The 12837-nt window shown below is 43.4% G+C and overlaps 1 protein-coding gene across 1 annotated transcript in view; it reads left to right on the forward strand.

Moving 5' to 3' along the window:
• TIAM2 (TIAM Rac1 associated GEF 2) overlaps positions 1-12837 on the forward strand; it is a 320913-nt gene that overhangs the window by 253309 nt on the left and 54767 nt on the right. Inside the window, 5 exon segments of the mRNA XM_081294660.1 lie at positions 4871-5032; positions 6540-6644; positions 6879-6957; positions 7281-7373; positions 7870-8133. Coding sequence (XP_081150786.1) covers positions 4871-5032; positions 6540-6644; positions 6879-6957; positions 7281-7373; positions 7870-8133 — 703 coding nt within the window.

A 12837-nucleotide genomic window follows, 5' to 3' on the forward strand; every position in this document is an offset into this window, starting at 1 on the left:
ATGTATGTACAGCTGGCCATCCGGGGCTTTGTCTCCCTTCCTTCCAAATGATGCTCGGGCACCAGCCCAAGAAGGAAGTAAACACTGGGCCTCTGTGACACTTCACTGCTAAGGACACCCAGAGCACATACCTCCTTTTGTGCCTGCTCCTCATCTCACTTGCTAATAGACTTTCCTTTTATCGGCAACTGTGGCGGTGCCGGCCCATTTGTGACAGCCAGATTGCGACTTTGCTACTCCCCTCCCGGGATCCAAGTAGTAATTACAAGCCATTTGATCCAAAAGCATCTGCTGTGAGAACACACGGGTTTTCATACTGAGCAGAAGGAATCTGACATGCGGTTTCAGGACCATTCAAGTAATAATAATAAGAGAAGTCGCCCGGCAAGGAGGGAGCAGCAGATTTGCAAGTGTTAACTGGTCAGTGTGTTGTGGCTGCAGATCGCTGCTGCTCCCACGTCATGATGGCCAGGGGGAGCTGGATGGCAAGGTGCTCTAGGCGACAGTGGCCCCACTCTCCTGGGTTGCCCGGATTTTTTTTTTTTTTTTTAACAGGGGATGACTCCCCTGCAGTTCCTACATGGCCATCCTTGAACTGCCATTTCATTTAAAAATGGTTATGGGTAGAACAACCTAGTGTCCCCCGTCCACGCTGCCCTTCTGAAAGTCTTCAGAGTGTGTCTTTCAAACACCATTCTTCTGTCTCCCTGTGAGGCTGTTGTTTTTAATCTCGTAAAGGTAAAGAAACAGAAGTGCAGAGACATGGTGACCAGGCTAGCCAGGCCTAGCCAGGCCGGTCCTGAACCAGATTGTCTTCCTGTTCGTGTATCTTTGCCACCTTCATCCGTACCAGGGACTGGAAACTTGAACGAACAGTTGGAAGTTGGACACGGGGAGGTGTCGGAGCAGGAGGTGGTGTGGATAGGCAGCAGTCTTGACAGGTAGCCACTGGGGGGATTCTGGGTGAGTGGTTAAAAAGATTTAATATAGTACCTTTGCAAAGGATATGTTGGGAAAAGAATTTTCCAGATGGAAACAAGTTTTTGTTTGTTTTCAAGATTCTCTATTCCTTTTATGAAAAGAATGTCAGAATATTTATCTGGCTTATTGAAACTAAAGCATGTGTATTTTTAGCTTAGATAGCATTGACCTTTCTCAAGGGAATCCATCTAGCTTTCTCTCCAAAGGGGAAAGCTCTCAACAACCTAGAAGATTGTTTTCTAGTTCTAATTAATTAATTCCACATTCTTGAAGCTTTCTTTGAGTAATCAGGTTTTTTTTATTTATTATTATTTTTTTGTACCAGGGATTGAACCCAGGGTGCTTAACCACTGAGCAACATCCCCAGCCCTTTTCATTTTTTATTTTGAGATAAGTTCTCACTACGCTGCTTAGGGCCTTGCTAAATTGCTGAGGCTGGCCTCGAACTTGTGATCCTCCTGCCTCAGCCTCCTGAGTCCTGGGAATTACAGACATGCACCACCACACTGGCGGATTTATTTTTAATTTTTTTTTTTTTTTTTTAGTGTCAGTGAACCTTTATTTTTATTATATGCGGTGCTGAGAAACGAATCCAGGCAAGTGCTCTACCACTGAGTTATCACCTCAGCCCACACCCAGCAGTTTTTACTTTTTTTTTTTTTTTTTGTATTACATTCATTTGTGGGGTGTGTGTGTGTGTGTGTGTGAGCAAAAATCTCATCTAATTTTTCTCTGTCGGGTCTATTGAGAAGATGTGAACTTTGATGGCCTTGGCTTTGATGGACATCTTCTATTATTCACTAGAGCTTAGTTAACAGTATAGACTCAAGGAATGAAGCCTCAGAGTAGCTGTAGGTAAAAAGCCAAATTTAAAAATAATTGAATATAATAGAACTTATCTCTTGTCTTTCCTTCTATTTCTCTATTTACCTTTGTACTTTTCTTTCATTCAATATTTCTTCCCTTTAATAATCTGTTGATTTGTTCTCTTTAAATTTGGGGGTGTTAAGGACCTGACATTACAAAAAACAGCCTTAAATCGCATTTCGCCAATAGATGACCTTCACCTTCCAAGCCTGTGTAGGGTGCAAATTTCTAGTTGCATCCAACCCAGCACCCATGGGCTGGGCACCCCGTGAGCTGTGGTGTTGTGGGTATAGTGCACCATGGTAAGGGCTGATGGAGGCTAGGGATGAGGAGGTCAAAACCCGTGCTGTCATTCCTCTGACCACCCCAGATAGAAGGACCTGCAGCTGACCGTCGTGTGAGCTGGACTTTGCTAAACACACATTATGCCAGGAATAGGCAAGTGGGCTCATCTAGGGGAGTGGAATTAGGGATAGGTGGGGCAGAGGAAGGAGGCATTTCAGAGGAAGGGGTGGCATTGAAAAAGGGTTGGAGGACGTGTGATTTCAGCGCCGAAGCTGTGAGGTGGGCAAGGAAATTGAAAGGGGCATGGATCTGTAGCTACTCCTTTTGGGGGAAAGTCAGGTGAGCCAGTTTGTTTGACTGGAACTGGCATGTGTGATAATGAAAGAAATCAGGAATGTTAGGTCATGTCCCCTCTACAAGGAGTTTGCCACCAGGGTGACATTTCTGTGCAGAAGAGGGTGTTATGCAGAGGCTAAAACCAGACTTCAGGGATCAGATCCCCATAGAGAGACATGCACAGGTTCAGTGGGCTTAGGAAAGTTTCTAGGATTTTCTGCACCTCATTTTTCTCACCTGAAAATAGTATGTCATGGTGGTGCCCACCTGAGAGGGCCGTCTGGTGGGGCATGGATCTGTAGCTACTCCTATGGCGGATGGCAGGGGATGGGGCCACAGGGCAGCAAGGCATGGCTGTGGATTTATATTTCTCAAGTTTCTCCTCTAGCTGTTAACCTCAGTCACATTTTTCTTGTTCTGATCTGAAAGTGCAGCATTAAGTCGCCCAGCACAGTAATTGGTCTTCTGTGGTTTCTTACTCCACAGCGCCCTCTGCTGGGGTTTTAGTTTGAGTCGCACCAGTAGTTTTAAGAGGTGGGGCTTGCAGGGCTGCTGCCCAGGCACCTGGTTGAATCACTGCCCACGTAGAGGTCCCTGGAAGAATGAACTGGGAAAGCTTGTGGTTGGTGTGAGCCTGGACCCTTCAGGAGATGGTGGTGTCCCGGCTGGTTCCTGGCATCCTTGGCTCCAGGCATCTGCTCCTTTGTCTCTTTTCCTTCATGTTGGCACACGAGGGGACAATCATTCTGGCTGTGATCATCCTTCCAGGAAAATGTGATGAAAGTGATAGATTCGTGACAGATCCAAAAGTGTCATTTCAGAGTTGATCACCACATTTTCAAAAAGACGACACGGAAAGATGGATTCTTCCCTGGCTCTTCTCAAACCTGTTCTTTTGAATTTCTTTATTGTTTTTATTCTAGTATTTAAATCCTATGGAGGAGAATCTTTTGCTTTGTGTTTAAAAGATTAATGGAATTAAATGTAAAATCACCCATCCATGGTAATTTTGGGGTATGACCAATGTGAAAACATTGACTCAACATGTGACGTTTTCTAGTATATCAGACATTTTCACATATATGACTTCGTTTGTTCACAGAAGTGTGTATTGTTAGTGAACAAATTCAAGTAATTATAATAATCCCCTTTGACAGAAGAGGAGCTGAGGCTTAGCCACTTAAATGGCTTGCCCTAGGCTGCTCTTTGCTGCCTAAGTGATAGAGTGCCGCAGTCTTGGCTGGGCACAGAATCACGAGCCACCACACAGCTTTGTAGATTCAAACAGCAATTCTTTATTCCCGAACTCACACCGGCCTCCACACACGTTCTGGGGCAATCCCAGTTCTGCTGCCGCCCAATTCACCTACTCCACGAGGCTTATTTCCCAAAATGCTCTCTGAATCTCACGAGAGTTCAACAGGAGCTTAGGCAGCAGGAAAGCCCTAATTCCAGCAGCAATAATCCTCAACATCGAACTTCCCTAAAATCCAAGGTCTTAAACTGGGAACGCCTTGTCTTAAACCGGGAACGCCCTAAACCCAAGGATTGGGATACTTCCTCAAACTGCAGGATACACCCTAATCCTGGATCCACCCTCGTCCTTGGGCAGGGTCACCTAACATGCAATGTCAACAGCGAAATTAACATGGGGTACGCTGGCAAGGAAATTTCCTACTTGGTAATGGCCCTCAGCAATAGAGTCTGTTACTTTTGATCACAATGGAAATACAAGAACCTAGCCTGAGAAAAACATTTCTGAATTGCTTAATAAATGTTAACAATTCTTTAATAAAACCATAGAACACATTAGCATGAAATTATCCAATGACTGTGACGGTGAAATTTAGGAAAGTAAGCCATTTGGGAAAGCCTCCTAAAGATGGTATTTGGGGGTGATTTCCAGAGTGCCTACACAGAAAACTAACCCTGGACTTGGGTTAGTTTTTAAAAAGCAATTTGAAACTCGAGGAAACTTGTGCTTGGATTAAGTGAAGTGCACTTCAGCCTCAGGATGCAGGCAGAGAGCAGAGGTTGTGGATGAGGTTTGAGGAGGATCGTAGTTTAGATGCAAGTTTCACAGTGGACCTTCTCAAACATAGATCTTGAGCAGTCAGACTGCACACCAGGTAGCCCTGAATGGATTTCGGTGTTCTGTCTTGATCTGCATGGAGAAAGGTAGAGTGGAAAGAACAGGAGTCTGCTGATCTTGCACCCTTGCTGGGCCTCAGTCTCTCCCACATGGACCAGGGGGGAAACCCAGAGGTTGTGAGAACTGCTACAGGAGGAGTGTGGAGGGGCTTCTGAGAACCACTTCATAAATCAAGGGGACAGTTTATCAGGAGTTTCCTTCATTTGGGTGTCTAACCTGTGTGCCCTTTCTTCCCGTATCTCAAAACAGGTGGATGAACTTCTGCATCTATATGGGTCAGCAGCAGATGGTGCTCCCCGAGACACCACGTGGGAAATCCAGGCTTACGTTCACTTTCAGGACAATCAAGGAGTCACTGTAACCATCAAGCCAGAACACAGAGTGGAAGACATTTTGACCTTGGCATGCAAGGTAATGAATGGGTTTTACTGCACAAATATACTTATGAATAGAATTAATTGCCACACTCCTATCTCTTTTAATTTGGTGTAGTGTAAAAGGCTTCTACAGAGGGAGCATGTTGGCGTACTAGTTGATATATTTATTTGCCTTCTTTGATCCCTTCAGCAGAATGAGTTGTTCACCTCCATGAAGAACCTGAGTGTTCTACCTAAATTCTAAATACCTTTACACCTAGGATGATTCTCATGTGTATTGCCACTTCAGTTACCTGGAGATGGTACTCTGTATGAAGGTGGTATAATGTGAAGTGCTTTGATATTATCTTAAATCCTTTTACCTGGTTTCTCCAGACAAAATAAGTAACTCGATACCATTCACAGTTGCTTCATGGAGATTGACACAAGATGATGTTTTATTCATTAGTCAATCTAGACTTTATTCCTAGTCTGAAAAGGAAGTGCATGATAAGTGTTAAAGACAGCCTGCAGCCAGATGAAATCCATTCACAAAGGAAGCTCAGAAGCTTGCAGACCACCAGGTGGCACAGTAGAGCTTAAAGATCGAAGTTAAATATTGAGAGTGTGTAATGTGTGTAATGGAGAAAAAAGGCTACATGTAGAGTTGGTGACTCTGTACCACATGCAGGCAATAGATAAGGCTGATCGTTGCTTTTAGTACTCTTCTGTCATTTTGACTTGAGGCTTTACGATTCTATATGTTTACATATGTACCCTGCAGCCTCAGAAACGTATGTGCCTTTTGTTCCAGTATGAGAGGTTTTTAATGCAGAAAAACAACAGTGGTGTTCATAGGCCTGAGTAAACTTCTCAGTGTTGAAAATGTATAGGGTGGGAGAAAGAATGTGTATTTGTACATTTTTCTTTTGAGAAATTATGTGGTGGGAAATTCCCAATTTTGAGGTCTGTAGAACCTGAGATTATTCACATTTACTTTAGTTATGGGAAGCCACTTAGTTACATTCAACCAATATGCTGTAATGGTAAGTATATTCTACCATCAGATTGTTTTACCTTGATTTTATCATTAAATGCAAGGGAAAAATTTCTAGAGAAAAATTTTCCTAGAAATTATTATTTGTCTATTCTTTCTTACATAAAATTTGAGCTCTTTTATAGTTTTAAACTCAGCAAATTATATAGTCTTTGTGTGTGTGTGTGTGCACGTGCACGCGATAGGGATCGAACCCAGGAGCACTTAACCACTAAGCCATGTCCCCAGTTCTTTTTTTTTTTTTTTTTTTTTTTTTTTAATTTTGAAACAGGGTCTTGCTAAATTGCTGAGAGTCTAAGTTGCTGTCGCTGGCTTTGAATTTGCAATCCTCCTCCCTCACCTCCCAGACTGTTAGGATTATAGGCATGTGCCACTATGCCTGGTTTATAGTCTTTTTTTTTTTTTTAAAGAGATTTCTACTTTGATTTTAATGGGCCTGCTGAACAATGATAAATTTGAAAAGAACATTTAAAGTCTGAATTCCTTTTTTTTTTTTTTTTCCTAGATGAGGCACTTGGAACCCAGTCACTATGGCCTTCAACTTCGAAAATTAGTTGATGAGAGCTTCGAATGCTATATTCCTGCGCTGGGTGAATACATGCAAGAACAGGTGAGTGCATTAACTTTAGGAAAGGGAATCTGAATCATATCTGAGGCCTTTTGGGTTTGAAAAATGTAATTTTGAGGGAAAATGGCTTAAATTTCGCACATGGTTTGGAAATGTCCCTCGTCTAAAGTGTAGTTTGTTGATAGCTTTCTTGTTTTGTTATGGAAAAAAAAGTCAAAAATAATCCAAGATACCATAATATCAAACCTCTGATTTTGTTGTTTCTGCCGTTTTCAGGTTTATGATGAAATAGAAGTCTTTCCACTAAACATTTATGATGTGCAGCTCACGAAGATGGGGAGTGTGTCTGACTTTGGTAAGTGCAGGGAGCTCTGTGCCTTGCTGGTCCCCACCCCCCATCTTTGGACCTTGTTGTTTTATGTTCACGTTTTCAGAGAATGACAGTAGATTCTGAACTTCCTTTCTCTTTTTTACATTACTATTTACATTAGTAGAATAAAATATGTCAATATTTGGGAACAAGGCCTGAGTAATGAAAGGAATGAATATGAACATTGATGAGTAGCCACAGTTAATAACACTGTGAATTTACCAGGAGGCAAGTGTTCAAGGAAATACTGTCAGTGGGTTGGGGAAGTGGAGGGGTGAGGTGAATTTAACTTTTCTTTTCATTCCCAGGGTTTGCAGTCACAGCCCAGGTGGATGAGCACCAGCATCTCAGCCGGATATTTATCAGTGACGTTCTCCCTGATGGCTTGGCATACGGGGGAGGTCTGTGTGGCACCATGTCTGTTCTCTCTAACTCTCAAACTGTAGAAATGTGGTCTACTTTGTGCAATTTTTTGTTTTGTCAAAAAATGGTTTCTCCTGCAATTTTAAAGAAAATAAACTTAAGAGTTTAATTGAAAATGCATGTGTATATAGACACAGAAAGCTTGTGTGCATGTGCATGTACATTTTAAAAGAGAGAGCATGTGTCCACGTGTACAGATGGAGGGAGAGAGTATGAGAGGCAGGCAGACAGAGGCAGGCAAACTCCATTTCCAAGGGCATTTGCCCTCATAACATTCATCAATCAGTGGCTCTGCAAATTGTGTCATGTCAGAACTCTTCCCTGTAGTGCTGTGGCTCTGAGTGGCTGCTAGCTACTGTAAGATGTAGGAAAGCAACAGGCAAAACCATCCCTCAGGGTACACGGTTTGAGTTTGCAGCCTTCAAGATATTTCAGTAACCTGTTTTCTTCCTGTTTCCCTATGCTGCCGCTCAGGATTGAGAAAGGGCAATGAAATCATGACCTTAAATGGGGAAGCTGTGTCTGATCTTGACCTCAAGCAGATGGAGGCCCTGTTTTCTGAGAAGAGCGTTGGACTCACTTTGATTGCCTGGCCTCTGGACACAAAAGCAACCCTGTGTACTTCCTGGTCGGACAGTGACCTGTTCTCTAGGGACCAGAAGGGTCTGCTGCCCTCTCCCAACCAGTCCCAACTGCTGGAGGAATTCCTGGACAACTTTAAAAAGAATACAGCAAATGGTCAGTCTGCGTCCTCTTCCTTCTTACTGGCGGGTATTTTTTCTCAGGCTGATACATTGTTGCAAACTCAGATGATACAAACTTTTCAAAGAATCCTTCCTAAGAGAAGAACACAGATGCCAACTGGAATAGATTGTAGCAAGAGTACATGCATTTTTGTAGTTATGGTGCTTTCCTGAAAATAGAAAGAAAGTAATTTTTTATACCTTTATTTTATTTATTTTACTAATGTCGTGCTGAGCATCAAACCCAGTGCCTCACCTGTGCTAGGCAAGTGCTCTACCACTAAACCACTACCTCAGACCCCAAATTAATAATTTTTGCACAGAATATTCTTTAAAATTGCAGACTCTTTAAACTCACCCACGGTATTTAGTACCACAGTTGCCCGTGATGGAAGGCAGGTTGAAGGCCTGCATAAAAGCTGAGGTTGAGGGCTTTTCCTTACTCTTTTGGGTCTAGAGCAGGCCCCTGTTGAGCACTATACTGGCTCTTGTAGCAGCCAAAGTGGTTGTCAGATGCTTTCTCAGTAAAGCAGGAAACTTTCAACATAGGTTGTGAATTTCAAAACTTTGTGAAGACCTAAAACTGAAAAATTTGATGCCAGTGTATTTTTCTCAAGGTAAAATTTCCATCTGAGGAAATCATCCCAAAGCTTAAATTTCTGAAGTTATTGCTCATGCATATTGCCCATGCTGCAATTTAATGGATTAGAGGCTCCAACTATTTGGGAACATGAGAGGTAGCACTCTGTGTCCCGGAGGTCAAGCTTCAGAGGAGCCCAAGACAGGGTCCTCATCCTGGGAACACAATACTTAACTAAAATGACAATGTATTTCAATCGAAGCCTTTGCATGATTACCAAAAATGAATGAAAAACCCCAAAGAAAAGCTGTTAGGATGGATGTAATTATAAAGCAAGTTTATTAGGTCACTTTTGGAATTAAAAAAATCAGATTGTAAGATTTGTGATTCAATAAGATACCTAATGCTTTCTCCTCCTCTCTTGTGGTTTTCTTCCCATTTAAAATGCTATTAAATTGACTATTGGGATATAAAAGGGAGCATCATAAAACAAAAAGTTATGATGGAACTCATTAGTTACGTGCCATATTAGGCCATCATTCAACCTGCTGGCTGCTGTCACAAGCCTGAGTGTTCCACATAATCTGTGCGTGTGTCACTTTGCTGGATTCATTACTCTGGAGGGATGTGTGCACTTCCTGTGTTTATACCTCTATGCGTTTTATCACAATAAGGAATCACTGAAGAGTCTATTATACTTTTGATACTTTCATAAGTGAATTCCTATAGAAAGCAGCAAAAGGGTCGAATTTACCTTTTTTTTTTTTTTTTTTTTTTTTTTTAATAGAACGAAGCAGGTGAGGTAGGCTGGCCTACCTCTTTCTGCAAGGAAACAGGATGGAAAGATTGTCCTGGGTGTGTCAGATGGCCGCTCTAGTCCTTGTCCTAAGAGCCTTTCTGGTGGTCTAGATTTTGGTAACTTCCCCGAGGAGCTGTGAGCACAGGTCACTTGGCTAGCCAGCCGCAGCGGGGCTTGTCCACGGCTGGCCTTACCGCTGGTGCCCGTCTACATGGCTGCAGCGCCCACATGTGCAGATTTCTTCCCTGGACGGGGCTTCCCCACCAGCCAGGGAGAGCCACTAGCCCCTTCCTTCCTGGTTTCCTGGTGGGACTGTGTTCCTTGGAGGGTGACAGCATCCCAGGCAGTGTGCCATCCCTTTTTCCCTAGGTGGTGGTGTTTGTCCCCTTTCCTGAGCTCCAGGTGACTGTTCCATAGTAATGTGCTTGTGTTAGAAAGAAAACAGCCACAGGGGCCAGCTTCTCCACACACTTTGCAAACATGATTATTTTTCTTTCTTTTTGGGATAGTTACATCACATGGGAAGGAAGTTAACTGCCTCTGAATGAACACTTCAGAAGGAAACCTATTCATTCTGAAGGTAGCTGGGTGGATGTAAAATATGGGGTGGGCAGGTAAGAAATTGAAAGAGAAAAGAAAGAGCAAACTTTTCATCTGTACATAACATCTCTGCGTTAAAAGAAGCCTGCGTTTGTGGCATTTCTGAGAGGGGCTGTGAGGACGAATGTGCAGCCCAGTGAGAGTGGGGCTTGAGTCTGGTTTCGGGGGCCTGGTGGGGGGTGCTACCCCTCTTCCTCCTCCCTTGCAGAGGCTCCATGCTGTTCTTCGAGTGGCCCCTGGGGGGCGCCCTGGTGCGCCCACACAGAGATGCCTCACACTGTTCATGGGCTTCTGCCAGGTTCTCTCTGCTGCTCTGGGGACCACCTGCCACATAAACACCTATAACCACCCCTTGTCTGAAACCCTGATTTTCCCGCTTCCCTCGCCTTTGCAGCTTAACATTTTATTGAAACTTACTTTGATTTGCTTTTGCAGTGAAGCAGAAAACGGTAATCCTGTTTTCTTTCTAAAAAAAAAAATTGGCACAGATAAAAACTTACATGCCTTTGAAAACCAGTTATTAACACAATTCTGGTTTATACTTAGCAGTGGTCATTTCTAGACGGTGTCTGGGTACTTGGGAAGAGGGAAGGACAGCTTAAGAATATCAGAAGATGGAGGAGGAAGAAAGCACTAACTGGTTGTTTGGTCATATTTGGAATATTTACTGACCTCCTCTCTATTGAGTGTTTGAATGTGTGAGGTCCTGGGGAAAAGCTACATGGAGCTTAGGGCTTTTGGTCTATTTTGGGTTTTGGTCAGATATCCAGACATTTATGTTGGTTAATCTTAGGTTTGAGTAGAGGGGGGAAAAATTATCTGTCTCTATCTGTGTCTAAAAGAAGTGTTAGTCACAGTGACATGAGAGCCAGGGAAGTGGTTGTGGGTTGCTGTTTAGGCTCTATGTTTTTTTTTTTTTTTTTTTTTAAAGAAAAGATGGGTTCTACTGGTATTGAAGGCTGCTTGATCTGTATGTATAACATTCAGGGAAATGATTCTCAAACTCCACAGTGAGTGAGACTTGCTTGATGGGTCCTGCTATGAGCGCCTCCTTCAGGTGATTTTGGGCAGTGCAGGCTCCACTTTTAGCCAACCAGGGTGGCCCCCCAATGGCCACACCTGGTCAGTGCATGCACTCACACTGCCTCATGGCCAGTAGTCTACAGGAGGCAAGCCTGGACCTAAGCAGCCCCTCTCTTTGAGTTCTTAAAAATTGAAGGAGATTATAGCAAAAGGTAACTGTTGTGCTCAGGTGGGGTGTTCTCTCAGTTAGGAAATATGTGCCTCAAACTGCCACCACTGTCCTCTGTAGTGGTCAGAAAGCAGCAAGTGGACTGGTTAACTCACCTCACTTGCTCCTCAGCCCTTGCTCAGGAGACTGTTCTATTCAGTAGGTGAGTCCACCAAGAAGCAGAGGATTCCCAGTCATCAGCTTCCCTTCCTGACGTCCTCACTGACCAGATTCTGAGAACTGACCTGTGTTCCATAGGAAGTTCCTTTGCCCCCCAAGAAGTGAAGGGCTCTTTGATTTTTGCCTTTAATTCCTGTTCTGATATTCATAGGAAGAGGGAATATCCATGAGCTGTATTTGACTTGAGCTGAAATATCATCTGTAAAGACTTTTTATAGGGAGAACTAATTTCACCACTGGAATTCCCCCGAGGGAATTTTAGTTATTTTAGTGCCAACCAGGCCACCATTCATGGGACCCGGTGTTCCAGGCCTGTTTATGCTGGATTCCTGTTCATGAGCTTTTATGAGTTATGCATGAAAATCCCTTTTCTAGTGTTTGCCATCCTTTGAACAATTCCAGCAGCTTTCGGGGAAGTCCATTGGACACAGAGTTCCTGAACAAGGTCCTTATGTCAACACTGGACTCGTGGCTTGGACGCATGCTCTTGATGCCTTGGTGTAGCGTGGGGGTGTGTTTAGCGGGAGATGAAGTGGGAAAGGCCAGTGCAGACCCAGCGAATGTGTCCCCAGTGGTGAAGGTTCCTCTTGAGCCCCAGGCTCCCTTTGAACCTCTCTCTTTTTGAGAAGAAGCCACTTAGACGTGAGTTTGCTCTCCTGGATGCCTTGCTCCTGGGGATGTGTGTGTGTCCACGGTACAGCTTTTCACCAGGGGAAAGTCTTACAGAGCTGGCTGTGATGGGGCCAGGCCACTCATTTCCTGTTTGTGAGAGTGAGGGCATTTTGTTTAGGATGACTAATAGCATTTAGCTTGGAGAACACACTGTGTGTAAAACCGCTATTACTGAGTCTGTCTGGCTGACACCCTCGACTCCAAGATATAAAAACATATTAGTGTTCCTAAAGAAGGGAGATGCATTTTTATTTTTTATTTTTAAAAAGCTGATTGGGAAATATCAGTTTTGTCAGGACTTGGAACTTTGGTCTCAGATTAAGTAGTTCCTTAGAAACATTCTGAAAGGAGATTTCAGTGCTGTGCATCACCAGAATGGAGTATGTGGCTTTCTGTTAGCTGTGGAGAGAACAAAGATCTTGGGGACTCATTCCCTTGCTGAATTTTGTTTGGGAGTCTGATTCTCTTTTTCTCACTCTTGCCATTCACTTATTTGACCTTGGTATATAAGGATGAATTCATTGTATAATCTCAAGAAACTTGCAGTTGAGTGGAAATACTTGTGAATAATAAAATACATTAAAAATCAAAACTTTTGTGGTGAAGAGAACAGGGGTCGGAGGTGGGATTTGACCTT

Source organism: Spermophilus citellus (assembly GCF_964194105.1).
Source record: "Spermophilus citellus genome assembly, chromosome: 5".
Classification (NCBI taxonomy): domain Eukaryota; kingdom Metazoa; phylum Chordata; class Mammalia; order Rodentia; family Sciuridae; genus Spermophilus; species Spermophilus citellus.